This window comes from Gambusia affinis, linkage group LG06 (genome assembly GCF_019740435.1).
Source record: "Gambusia affinis linkage group LG06, SWU_Gaff_1.0, whole genome shotgun sequence".
In the NCBI taxonomy this organism is placed as follows: Eukaryota; Metazoa; Chordata; class Actinopteri; order Cyprinodontiformes; family Poeciliidae; genus Gambusia; species Gambusia affinis.
The window spans coordinates 21564015-21576181 of NC_057873.1; the positions used below are offsets into that span (position 1 = coordinate 21564015).

The 12167-nt window shown below is 39.1% G+C and overlaps 1 protein-coding gene across 4 annotated transcripts in view; it reads left to right on the forward strand.

Annotated features, from left to right (window-relative positions):
• The window catches only part of LOC122833226 (Down syndrome cell adhesion molecule-like protein 1 homolog), a 116777-nt gene that overhangs the window by 72759 nt on the left and 31851 nt on the right, over window positions 1–12167 (forward strand). For 3 of the 4 annotated variants that reach the window (XM_044120650.1, XM_044120649.1, XM_044120651.1), the window contains 9 exons: window positions 958–1104; window positions 1233–1511; window positions 2246–2521; window positions 3417–3716; window positions 6895–7037; window positions 7190–7319; window positions 10168–10446; window positions 11392–11520; window positions 11633–11812. In XM_044120650.1, coding sequence (XP_043976585.1) covers window positions 958–1104; window positions 1233–1511; window positions 2246–2521; window positions 3417–3716; window positions 6895–7037; window positions 7190–7319; window positions 10168–10446; window positions 11392–11520; window positions 11633–11812 — 1863 coding nt within the window. Of the gene's footprint in view, window positions 1–957; window positions 1105–1232; window positions 1512–2245; window positions 2522–3416; window positions 3717–6894; window positions 7038–7189; window positions 7320–10167; window positions 10447–11391; window positions 11521–11632; window positions 11813–12167 lie in introns of those variants that run through there. The other variant, XR_006370944.1, reaches the window with a different exon arrangement.

Consider the following 12167-nt stretch of genomic DNA (forward strand, 5'->3'; position numbering starts at 1 on the left):
GCCCATATAAAGTCCTAAAAAGGGTAGAAACAATCATTCGAATGTGTGCTTGTGTAGTATTTAAAACAATTTAGTTTGATTTCCTTTGTCAAAAACTACAGTAGACACAGTGGGAAGCCTCAACAACCCTTGTTCCTCACCTAAGGTGGCTAATGACACTAAGCTTAGTGTCTGATTCAAAACTTTTTATTCTGTGCCAAATTGGAGAGCTACAGGCTTTTAAGGGGTCTGGGCAGAATTTGATCATCTTTAGCTGAAACTTTAAATTGTAGACTTCAATAAAATAACTTCATCTGGAATTCTGATTCTTTAAGATCATTTTTGGAAATTTTAATGTCAAAAACAAAGTAAGCCTTTTGAATGCATCTTTGGCATAAAACAACCACTTCCTAGTGCATGGGGTCTTTAAATCTAGGCTTTGAAACCCAGAGTCTTGCAACTTTTAGATGCTTTTCTGCTTCAACACACCTATGTCATATACTGATGTTATTAGCAGGATTCTGGAAAATCTGACTGGATATGAGGAGGCTGGACCGGGGACACATCTAAAAGTTGCAGGACACTGACCCTTGAGGCATGAATATACGGACTCCTGTTCAAGTTTACTGAGAAGAGTGTAAAAAGTCCTCAAAATAAATATATAAGTATAAATTACCTCAATATGATTTTTCTTCAATTACATATGCTTTTAAGCATTTTTTTTGTGTGAAATCTGTATGTGAAAAAAATCTAGCTTTCCTCTAGATCAGTTATCCTCAAAATTTTTTTTTGTTTTTATAAGTTTTTACAAGTAACAGCACAGAATGTATTTTTTGCAGAATGGGTTTCATCACTGAAGTGGTTGTATGTCTCCATGGTTTATAAGTCAAAGGAGTGACATAGGGCACACTGCATGCGGGGAATTACCTTTGACAGTATACCAAAATGACCAGCTTGTACTTCTCCTCTCTTTTACAGGTAATCGTTTCTTCCTGACCTCATTTGGCGCTTTATATATCTCAGAAGTGCAGAAGGAAGATGCTTTGTCCACCTACCGCTGCATCACAAAGCACAAGTACAGTGGAGAGACCCGCCAGAGTAATGGAGCCAGGCTCTCTGTAAAGGGTAGGTAAAGAAACTTCTTTTCTTTTTTATTTGTTAGTAATGTATTATGCTTTGACTTTTGGTCTCTTAGAATATTTTCATGAGCATATTAATCTGAATCAAAATCACATTTCTGTGATCACTTTTAGACCCCAAGGAGTCCCCCCCATCTGTGCTGGATAGTTTCCAGTCTGGTGAGATGCAGGTCGGATACAGCGTGGAGCTGCCCTGCATTGCCTCTGGATATCCAAATCCCACCATCCGATGGTTGAAGGATGGTCGACCACTGCCAGCTGACTCTCGCTGGACACGCCGCATCTCTGGCCTCACTATCTCCGACTTAAGACTTGAGGACAGTGGCAACTACATTTGTGAAGTCACAAACAGCTTTGGCTCCAAAGAGGTGACGGGTCATCTCAATGTTATAGGTAGGTAGTCAGGGTAGATATGCCTTTATTAAGACATTTTGACTTTAGTCTCATTCTAAGGCTTGGGTATAACTATATAAACTTCAACCTCCTAAAGCTAGACTTATTACTTGGGACACTTTATGTTTTATTGAGGATAAAAGGAAGCCAGTCATCAAGTCCCACAACCCAATTGCTTAAACTCACTTCTTATTTTGTATTTTATACACTTTTTTGAGCAGAGTGACCATATTACAGTGCAAACCTCAAACCTTAAGTGACAGATCATATATGGTAGGACATTCACAGACTTGGAGTCACAGATACATGCACTAATTCTGTGAAAAAAACATCTTACCCATGCAGATGCAGTGACACACAGACACACATGCTCTCACACACATTCAGCAGCTCCCAGCTCATCACACCAGCTGCTTTATTGCTCACTGACATTTTTTTCCCTCTCTGTCTTCCTGTCTCGGTTTTTCCTTGCTGCTCAGCACACAATCTCAATCACACACAAACACACACACACACCCACACACACACGCCGACAGACACAGGAACTGAAACATAGACAAGAAATACACACCAAAATATGATTTGTGTTGCTTAGCCAGCACAGTGTAGCTCATAAGAAAATTTCCATCCTGTGCCTGGGATGCTGACATATACCAACTTTTGTTCCTTCAATATGTAGGTACTTACTTGCCTCCATCTAAGGTATTGTCATCTATTTTTTTCCTCATCTCTAGAACCACTGCGGGTCACTTTGTCTCCAAAGAACCTCAAGACGGGGATCAGCAGTACAGTAATCCTCTCCTGTGCCGTCCAGGGTTCCCCCCACTTTACTGTTTCCTGGTACCGTAACACAGAACCTGTGATGCCTGATCAGCACTTTTCCATCCAAGGAGCACACAATGAGACACTCTTCATTTCTGCGGCACAAAAAAGACATTCTGGAGCTTACCAGTGCTTTGCCTCACGAAAGGGCCAGACTGCCCAGGACTTCTCCATCATACTGCTGGAAGGTAAAAAATAAAAAAGGTCTAATGTTAACTATTTTCTCTCTGCTCTGTAATCTTACTAGCATTAAGGCTAGAATAAGGTTTTGTTTTTAGTCTGAATGATACAGTAGTTCAGCTGTATTTTAACATATTTAGACAAAAAATGGTGAACAAATTGTTGGGCTTTTGCCTTATAGGTGAATGTGTAATGCAGTTGATTGCTAATATGTTCATTTATTGATTTGAGAAGGCACAAATCAATGAAAAAGGATATTGTTTTGCTGTTCAAAACATCCACCATCTTTACCAGCATCTCTGGTAAAGATTTGTTAAAAGATATACTTATATTCCAGTAACCTAAATTGAAAAAGTGAACCTTTTCTTTTTTTGCTTATGTAGGGGGGAAAAAACCTTTCGTTTTTAATAAACTCACTGTTGGTACAATTGTCCTTATCATTGTGTTAATAATTTGTATTTTACTTTTATTTTATTGTAGATTTATAGAGGTCCTGTTTTATACGCTGAAACACTACTCAGAATAGTAGAAGAAGAAAAATAACTTAAAAAAAACCCCAAAACAAACTAAGAGTTCATAATCATACCCATTGTTTTCTTTAACAGCTTTGTGTTTGGCCTTAAACTCTTACTGGGAGTTTTACTTTCTGTGCCAGTGCACACGGCTCACACAACCACAAAAATATGAACTGTACATGGCTTTCCACAGAGAGTCCTAAAAGACCTTAGCTGGTGGGTAAATGTCACAAAATATACAACACAAAGCACTTTCTTCTAATTGCTTGATGGTTTAGGTAAAGTGTTTTACGAGGGCCTAGAAGAAATGGGAGCTAGAATAAAGTATTCTAGCTGTTGGGTGACTTCCTATTTCTTATTTTTCTGCCTTATGATTGTTTTGTCTTAGATGGCACGCCGCGTATTGTCGCCTCCTTCAGTGAACGAGTGGTGGTCCCTGGTGAGCCGTTTTCCCTGATGTGTGCTGCCAAAGGAGCCCCTCCGCCTACCATCACCTGGACCCTGGATGACGAGCCCGTGGCTCGGGATCTGTCACGCGTGAGATCCAGCCAGTACACGCTCTCCGATGGGAGCACCGTTAGCTTCGTCAACGTCAGCAGCCCGCAGATTCGTGATGGAGGAGTGTATCGGTGCGCCGCACGAAACTCGGCTGGTAGTGCTGAGTACCAAGCGCGCATAAACGTAAGAGGTGCCTGTCTACTTTTCAATATCAGTCATACAGAGGCTTCCCATAGCCTGATTCCTCCCCCCCTACCCTGACCAATAACCTCTACTGGACCCTCCTATTGCTCTATTTCTGGCTCTGTATGTCTGTCTTTTCTCCTTTATAGTTTTAGTTTTCACACCTTTTTATTTTTGTTTACCATCTTTCTAAAATTTGATTTCTTGTTTCTTCTGGACATTATATTTGTCGAGTCTTTTTATTCTTTGTCTTCTTTTATTTTTAGCCATTTTATGTCATCAAAACCTCTGAGCATATATATGTTACAATAGTATTGATGCATACACAATTCAAACTAAGACACCTCCACGACCTACATGTTTGAACAACCATTTTAAATCATTTAAACATATAAGCATTGTTTAGTCCAACATCTGAAAGTGGAGAGTGACAGAACTGCAAATCTTTTTAGTGGAGTTTAGCTCTATGGCCCAAGCCTGAAATTAATGCCGGTTGATGGTCGAGCTCGGGCTACTTTGGTTCATTTTTAATAAGTATACAACACAGAGAAAACTAAACAAGAATGCACAATATAAAGATGTGTTAATCTACTTATAATAGTACAAATAGAGGAGAAAGTAGGTTACCCTGGTGAGGAAGCAAAGAAAATAAGGTGCAGAAGTTTATTAGCCTATATATGCACACATGGCTCCATCCTGCTGGGCCCCTATCACATATCCCAGAAGATTTGCACTTGGTTCACCCTACATTTACAACAAGTGAGATAATTGAGCTGGAATATGCAAAACAAAAGCTTAAAGGCAAGGGAAGTAACACTTACAAACCAGCAGATGCAAAGTCAGATATCTGGATGAATTTTAAACTACCTTTGGTCTCAGGCCTCTAATTAGAGTTAATTAGTTGGGTTGGGTCAGGTTGGATTTTTAGGCCTGATTAAACACTACATTTCAGACACAAATGGCCAATGTACACCGCTAAGCTACGGAAGGACAGCACTGATCAGAGAAGCAGCCAAGAGGACAATGTTAATCCTGGTGGAACTACAGATATTTATAGCCCAGGCAAGAGAATCCATTGACATCAAATCAACTAATTATGAACTTCACAAATTTGTGAAAATTTGTTGTGTGAAAATATGGTAAAGTCCCAAAGGACTAGCAATTTAAGCTGCGGTGAAAAATATTTCTACAATATGCTGGCTCATTTGACTTCACAATTATGCCCTACAGTTGGTCTCAATAATATAAATTACACTGTGTGTGGGTAATATGAGAAAATATGTTACATACATACTATGCACATGTACACATACACACATATATGCTTCAAATTAGTTAAAAGCAGACTGTACATTGGCTATACATCTAGTCATAGCAATTTAAGAAGCCTTTATCAAAAATTCACCCATGAAACCTAAGATGAGAAGGAAACAAATAGTTAAGTACTCGAGGAAGATTGGATAAAACAAGAGAACAACTAAAAGAAGAAGACAGCTTCTTATAAGTGGAGCAGCTGATTGTAAACTTTGGTGAGAGACGGGGTGAAGCTACTGTTGTCTGGGATGACATTGATAAAGACTGACGCCAATGAACAAAGCTGTATCACCCTCTCAGTCTCTCTCTCAGTTTCTCTCAGTCTCTTTTCTTGGTCCTTTTTGGTGAGATGCATAGTTGTGACATGCAAGTCTGCTCTAAGCAAACATGCCAGAAAGATTATTGAAGTGAGAATGAGCTCCAGTGTCAGAGAGTTTTAGCCATCCATGCTACACAAACTGTCAGAAATGGCGCGGCCACACATACATTGACACGCATACTTATGACCAGACTTCACAAAGCCCAATCATGCTAATCTGCTTTCCCACTCACTATGGTTTGCTTTATTCAAAGTATCCTTTTCACTGAGCAACCAAGTTCACAGAAATGTACAGACGTAGCTGAACACATATTTATGGTAAGCCTGAGTGTGTGCATTTGCACGGGCGTGTGTGCGTATATGTGATGGAGCTCCTGAATAATACATCTTTGACTCGTCAGAGTTGTGACTTCAAAGCTCAGAACATGCTGAGAGAAGGAGGAAAGGGAGAGAAAAAAAATAAGAGACCAAAAGATGGCAGGGATATAGGAGAGGGTGTCAGAAGAAGCAAAAACAAGATGAACAATGGTGAGAAGGTCAAAGACGGAGTGACGGATGACTGAGAGATGGCTCTCAGTTGCTGCCAAAAATGCTAAACGTTTTCTGTCAAATTACACACAGATTGCATGTTTTTCGAAAAAGCATTTTACTACTGTAGATGGATAGATATCAACAGTATTTTGTGACTTTTTTCCTTTGACGATGACTCCAGCAAATTTAATAGAATTCATTCTTGTGTATTTTTATAATATTAGTCATAGATAGACAACAAAACAGCACAGAAAACATACTTTGGTATTTGCAAGAGAAACACAAAATGCATTAAAAACAGGGAGTCACAAAAAATTAATATTTGAGGTGTTGAAAATTGCTTCGTCAGTTGCTGTGGAGGTGTCTTACCTTTCAGGACCAATCAGTGAGCATAAATTAACAGACTGCTATTCTTAGGCTTAGATACAGATCCACTTCCTTCAAATAATCCAGAAATATTTAAATAAACTAGAAAAAACCAAAGCCATTTAAGTTTTTCTACATTCACTTACTTATATTTTTTTTGTCTTTGTAGTTAATACAGTCAGTTCCATTTTTTGTTATTGTTGATAATGAGCTTTAAATAAAATCTCATCTCCTCTCCAGAATGAGAAAAATAAGAGCTTTATTGATAATCTTTCTTCTGATCTATGTAGATATAGATCATCTCATAACAATTTTATGCGATATATTTTGAATAGCCTTCATTCAGGTATTCCAATACAGCTGCAGATTTAAAATGCCATTTTACCAGAAAATCATCAGATGTCTTAAACCTCTATCTCTTTCTAAACTTCTTTTTTCTAAACTTTTTTTTCTGAGTTCTGTCTTTTTTCCTTACCCCTCTTCCCAACTCCCTTCCTTTTCCACCTCCCCTTTCGGCATTATTCCTAAAATTCCAAGACCGGCTATTGGCACCATGAACTAATAATCTTCTTTTTCCCCTCTTTCTTTTTCTTTCTCTGATTGTACCTCTCTTTCTTTCCCCACATATCTGTATTTATCTCTTTCTCCAAATCAGGGCCTCCGAGGATTAGGCCTATGAAGAATATTACAGCGGTGGCAGGAAGAAACACTTTCATAAACTGCAGAGTAATTGGGTATCCTTATTACTCAATTAACTGGTACAAGGAGGGAATTCTGCTGCCTGACAACCATCGTCAGGTGAGGTCCACTTTAAACTCGTAAAACACAACACAAGTAAGGGGATTTTTTAATGTTCTTTCTACAGTCCAAAATCATACTTTTCACAATTAACCTTCTGTTTTGCTGATGACGTATCAGTGCATGCTAATACGTTCATGATACTTCTCCAGGTGGTGTTTGAGAATGGGACGCTTAAGCTCAGCGATGTTCAGAAAGGCATGGATGAGGGCGCCTATGTGTGCAGTGTGCTGATCCAGCCACAGCTATTCATCACACAAACCATTTATGTCACCGTCAAAGGTCAGTTACAGAGATGACACTACTGAACATGATGTCTGACTTACTGAAAGGAGGTGTGGAACGTCATCTAACACTACAACTGGACACTTCCTCGGTTGTACATGTCATCTGCTCGTACACGTGATCCAGTTGGAGTTCAGATAGACTATTTGAATGTGCAAAATGCAATGTGCTGCTACACATAAGTACAATATTTTGTTATCTAGACATTCTTTCTGCTGCATATAGATAGCATCCTAAATAACTTTTCTTTTTGTTAGCATCTTAATTTTTTAGTCAGATGTTGATTTGGTTCACTCTGATAGTCATGGGAAGTTAAATGATCTACAAAGTTTGATTATTCTAACGTTCAAGTGACGTACTCATGAGTGGTGAATACTTTTATGTGAGGATAGTTGTAAGTTGTTTAAAAACCTTTTTCACTAGGAGTAATTCTGACTCTAGCTTCAACATCTATGTGTGCACTACTAGACCTTGCGCAGCACTGTGTGTCCTACGCCTTTAATGTGACAAATTCCTTCATAAGCGCAGAGAAAGTTTACCTTTGCAATTTTACATCATTTTATATGTACTTAAACATTGTGTGAATGAGATATTTCACACCCCACCTCCTTCCAAGGGGTAGCGCTCCACCCTATCCCTTTTGTGGTCCTGAGAACAGCGATACGATTATCTACCGGAAGAGCAACTTTTTATTCCAAAGATAAAGATGTCAACAAAAACCCAGCATGTTTAAGCCAGAATCCAGCCCAGAGCAGGAGAATACAGACGACAAACCTGCAGAGCCATGCATTCAAATGAATGGATCGGAATGGCGGTATTACAGTGTTTACACTCGTTATCCATACCAACTACCTGCAACATGGAACGTAGTTTAACTATAGTGTCCACGCATGTCAGACACCTGTTAAAATATTAATGCTACCACAATTTGAATGAAGTAAAGAAGGTTTTGATATAGTAAATGACTGAGCGTCAAAAACAAAAAGGCAGATTCGCAAAACTGATTAGCCGGAAGTCCATGCCCTTGTTTAGCATTTCCACAGCAAATGCAGTGATGTAATAGACAAGAAAACGTAATAGGTAACAGAGAAAAATGAACAGACTGAAAACTATGACTCAAAAAGAATGTAAATATGTCTGCATAGCACCAGGAGAGGACAACAAATTCAAATTTTTATTTAAGGGCTTAAAAATTGGATTTTGCTTGACATGTCATACACGTAATATATGTATTTCATAGCATAGTTTAGGTTTTTGTTCTACAATATTTTACACAACGCCCACACGTAATTACTGATGTGTAATTTGTAAGCACTTGAAAGCCTCACAATGCATTGTGTGGAATAGAAAACCCCATCAGATTTAATTCAGCTTTCTGGAGTTTATCCATTTAACTTTACCTTCACAAAGGAATTGTCAAAAAAATAATTTTTCCTCTGATATTTTTCCTCTATGAAATCCATTATTGTCCTTCAATCTTGTTCACCTTATTAACAATCAACAATTTCAGATCTGTCTGCTGAAGCCTTTTATGCTATGGTGTACTTTTGTCTTTGGCTCTGAGACGACTTGTAATCAGTTCTTTGCTTGTCTTCAACCCAGTCTCAGGTTAAGCCTTTTTTTTTTTATATATTAATCAGTGCTGCTCCAGGGTGCTTGAAGTTCTTTCTACTTCATAATATTTTTTTTATCAAGGATTTGTCAATCAGGTTGGTTGTTAGGATTATCATTCATAGCAGTGACAAAGAAAAAATCAGCGAAGAGGAATTATGATCCTTTTTAATCTACTTTGGTTTAGTGCCATAAACAGAGTGATTATTGGAATGGTTAGGAGCAGGACTGTTTTAGTGAAAACTGAATGAGAAGAAAAAAGAAAGCTGTGCGCATTCCCTCTAATGACCCCTGATTAGGGGGCAGAGAGGCCAAGCGCAAGCTCTCAGCTACTCAGCAATTAAAGAGAGCAGGAGGGCTATTGTATAAGTTTTGTGTGCTCCTCACTCATTGCACGCGTTTGTATAAATGAAAAGTATGTGTTGTGAATATTTTTTTTCTTCCTAATGTTACGTGCTGTCCTTAACTGCAACAGAACAACATGTTTGTTCCAGGAAGTTGTGAAGTGTGAGTGTGGGTTGTGTTCGTTCTCTCGACGTGTGAGATTTCTGTTGCTCCCTTGTTTCGCATGCTGCAGTGTTTAAGTTTAGGAGCAGGCTACCACTTACATGTGTGTGCATATGCACATTCTTTTTGCTGTTTGTTGATGTAGGTATGTGTTTACTTGAATTTGTGCCCATCATGCCTCTGATTTAATTAGATGAATGTTAATGAGGCCCAGATAAAATCTCCCAGATGTCTCTGCTGAAACACCAAGACCCCCCTCCAAGCCCCCATCGTCATCCCCCTCTTCAAATCATGAGCGTCATCTCAGCTGGTATCCATGCCAACACAGTTTTTCTCCCCTATGGATGGTGCTCTAATTAGAGCAGCTATTATGGGTTGGCTTGAGCAGGGCAGGGTGGGTTGGAGTGGAGGAGTTGGTAAGGGCCACTGTGGAGGGTGTAGTGGGTTAGCTGCCCAAGTTTTGTCGATGGAAGTTTTTAATCCTTAAGATAGCAGGGTAAGAAGATAGACACAAGACATCTTAAGTATTAGATTACTTTATTAACGGAGAAAGAGACATATTAATGATATTGTCAGAAGAAAATAAGTGATTCTATAGGCTGATATTTTGAAAAGAGCACTTTTTTCCCTTTTTAGTGCACCTTCTTCTCTTTTTCTTCAACTAAATCCTTCTTATTCCTTTACCTCGGTGTTGCTCTTTCATTTATTCTGTCTCTGACCCTTTTAGTCCCTCCGCTGATCCAGCCGTTTGACTTTCCCCCAACCTCCATCGGTAAATTGATGTACATCGCCTGTGTGGTGTCATCTGGAGACATGCCCATACGAATCACCTGGCGTAAGGACGGCCAGGAGATTGTGCCCTCCTCGGGGATCACCATTGACACAAAGGAGTTTATGAGTTCGCTGCAGATTTCCAAAGTGTCGCTCAAACACAACGGCAACTACACCTGCATCGCTAGCAACGATGCTGCTACTGTCAGCACAGAGAGGCAGCTCACAGTTACCGGTAAGTAAACAAGAAGGCTATAGGCACAAAAATATTTGGTATAATTAGAAAATTAGCTTCAGGAGAGCTGGAAAATAAAAAGCCACCGTGAGGCTGATAAGAGATTATTCTTAACATTTATATTGTGAATGTGATTGTAATTAAACAATTTTTACCTTGTAAAGTCAGTTGTAAAGAAGATTAATTGTAAGTCTTGTTGAAAGTATTTAAAATCAATGTAATACAACCACTATTTCCCTTTTATAAATAATGAAATAAAAAGAAGCAATATAAATCTGGAATAAATTAATTTTTTTTTCATTGGCCTCAATGTCTTTCACACATAAATTGTGAGTTTATGGAGCCACATATTACATCAAATACTAATATTATTGTTCAAATTTTTGAAGTGGAGTAGGCTACACTTACAAGGAGTCATGTATTCATTACATCAGATGGTGGCCAGAGCGATCTCAGTCTCCAAGATCAAGGTGTAGAGCGTTGATACTCACAACAGAGTCAGCATAAGAATTTCACCCTACAAAACAGCTCATGTCTTCAAGGTCTTGAATTCACTTTTAAACTGCTACACTTTCAGATCAGATGAAGGCTGTCTGTGTTATAAGCCAAGCAACATGAAAAATCTTTTGATGGTTAAACGGTCCTACATACATGTACTTGGATAAAATCAGCTTGTCAACAGAGTAACAACAGGCCTGCATCAAGTGGTTCATCCTCACATGTCATCTCTGGACAGATGTGTGAAAGCAGCTAAGAAATTTGCAATACATTAAAAGAAAATAGCAAAGTTTTATTTTTAGCCTACGCATACACATGAATGCAGATGATGGTGTATGTGACGCTCACAGAATTTTAAATACACTCAAGTCAAAAGTTTTGACACCTAAATGGAAATTAATTGGCTTTTGACTTGTACTGAAGTACATTTTTTTAATGATTTTCCAGTTCCTCCACGATTTGTTGTGCAGCCCAACAACCAGGATGGCATCTATGGCAAATCAGCAATCTTGAACTGTTCTGTTGATGGATACCCTCCTCCAAAGGTCATGTGGAAGCACGCCAGAGGAGCTTTAGGTACACAAACCTCTTGTCATACCAATGTGCATGTGTCATATTCTTCTGTCAACCTTTGTCTGAAAAATGCTTTACAATAATCTTTCCTGTTTGGCTCTCACCTTTTGTCCAGCTGGGATTGGAAACCCACAGCAGTACCACCCGGTTCCGCTAACTGGCCGTATTCAGATCATGACTAATGGCTCCCTGCTGATCAGACATGTCCTGGAGGAAGATCGAGGTTTCTACCTCTGTCAGGCCTCCAACGGCGTGGGTTCGGACATCAGCAAGAGTATGGTCCTCACTGTTAAGAGTGAGTATACAAATGCACACATGGAAACGGGGAAGGAGTAAATCTCTGATTTGGCTTTATTAGCATCCTTGCACCATCAAGCCAATAAATTAGCTCGCAGTACCTTCGGATTGATGAAGCAAAGGTGACGATTAACAGAGGGGGGAAAAAAGAGCACCCTCGAGTGGGAGCAGTTTGTTTGCAAACCTGTGATAGACAGTGAGAAGATAACTGAGCCATTGATCTTTTGACTCAGGGGATCTGTGTTGAGACAGTCAAAAAGACTTTGAGCTTGATCGTTATCTGTAATCAATGACTCTATCCCGCTCTGCCTGTCAGGAACCTCCAAACCTTGTATAAAAATGAAAAGGAAACA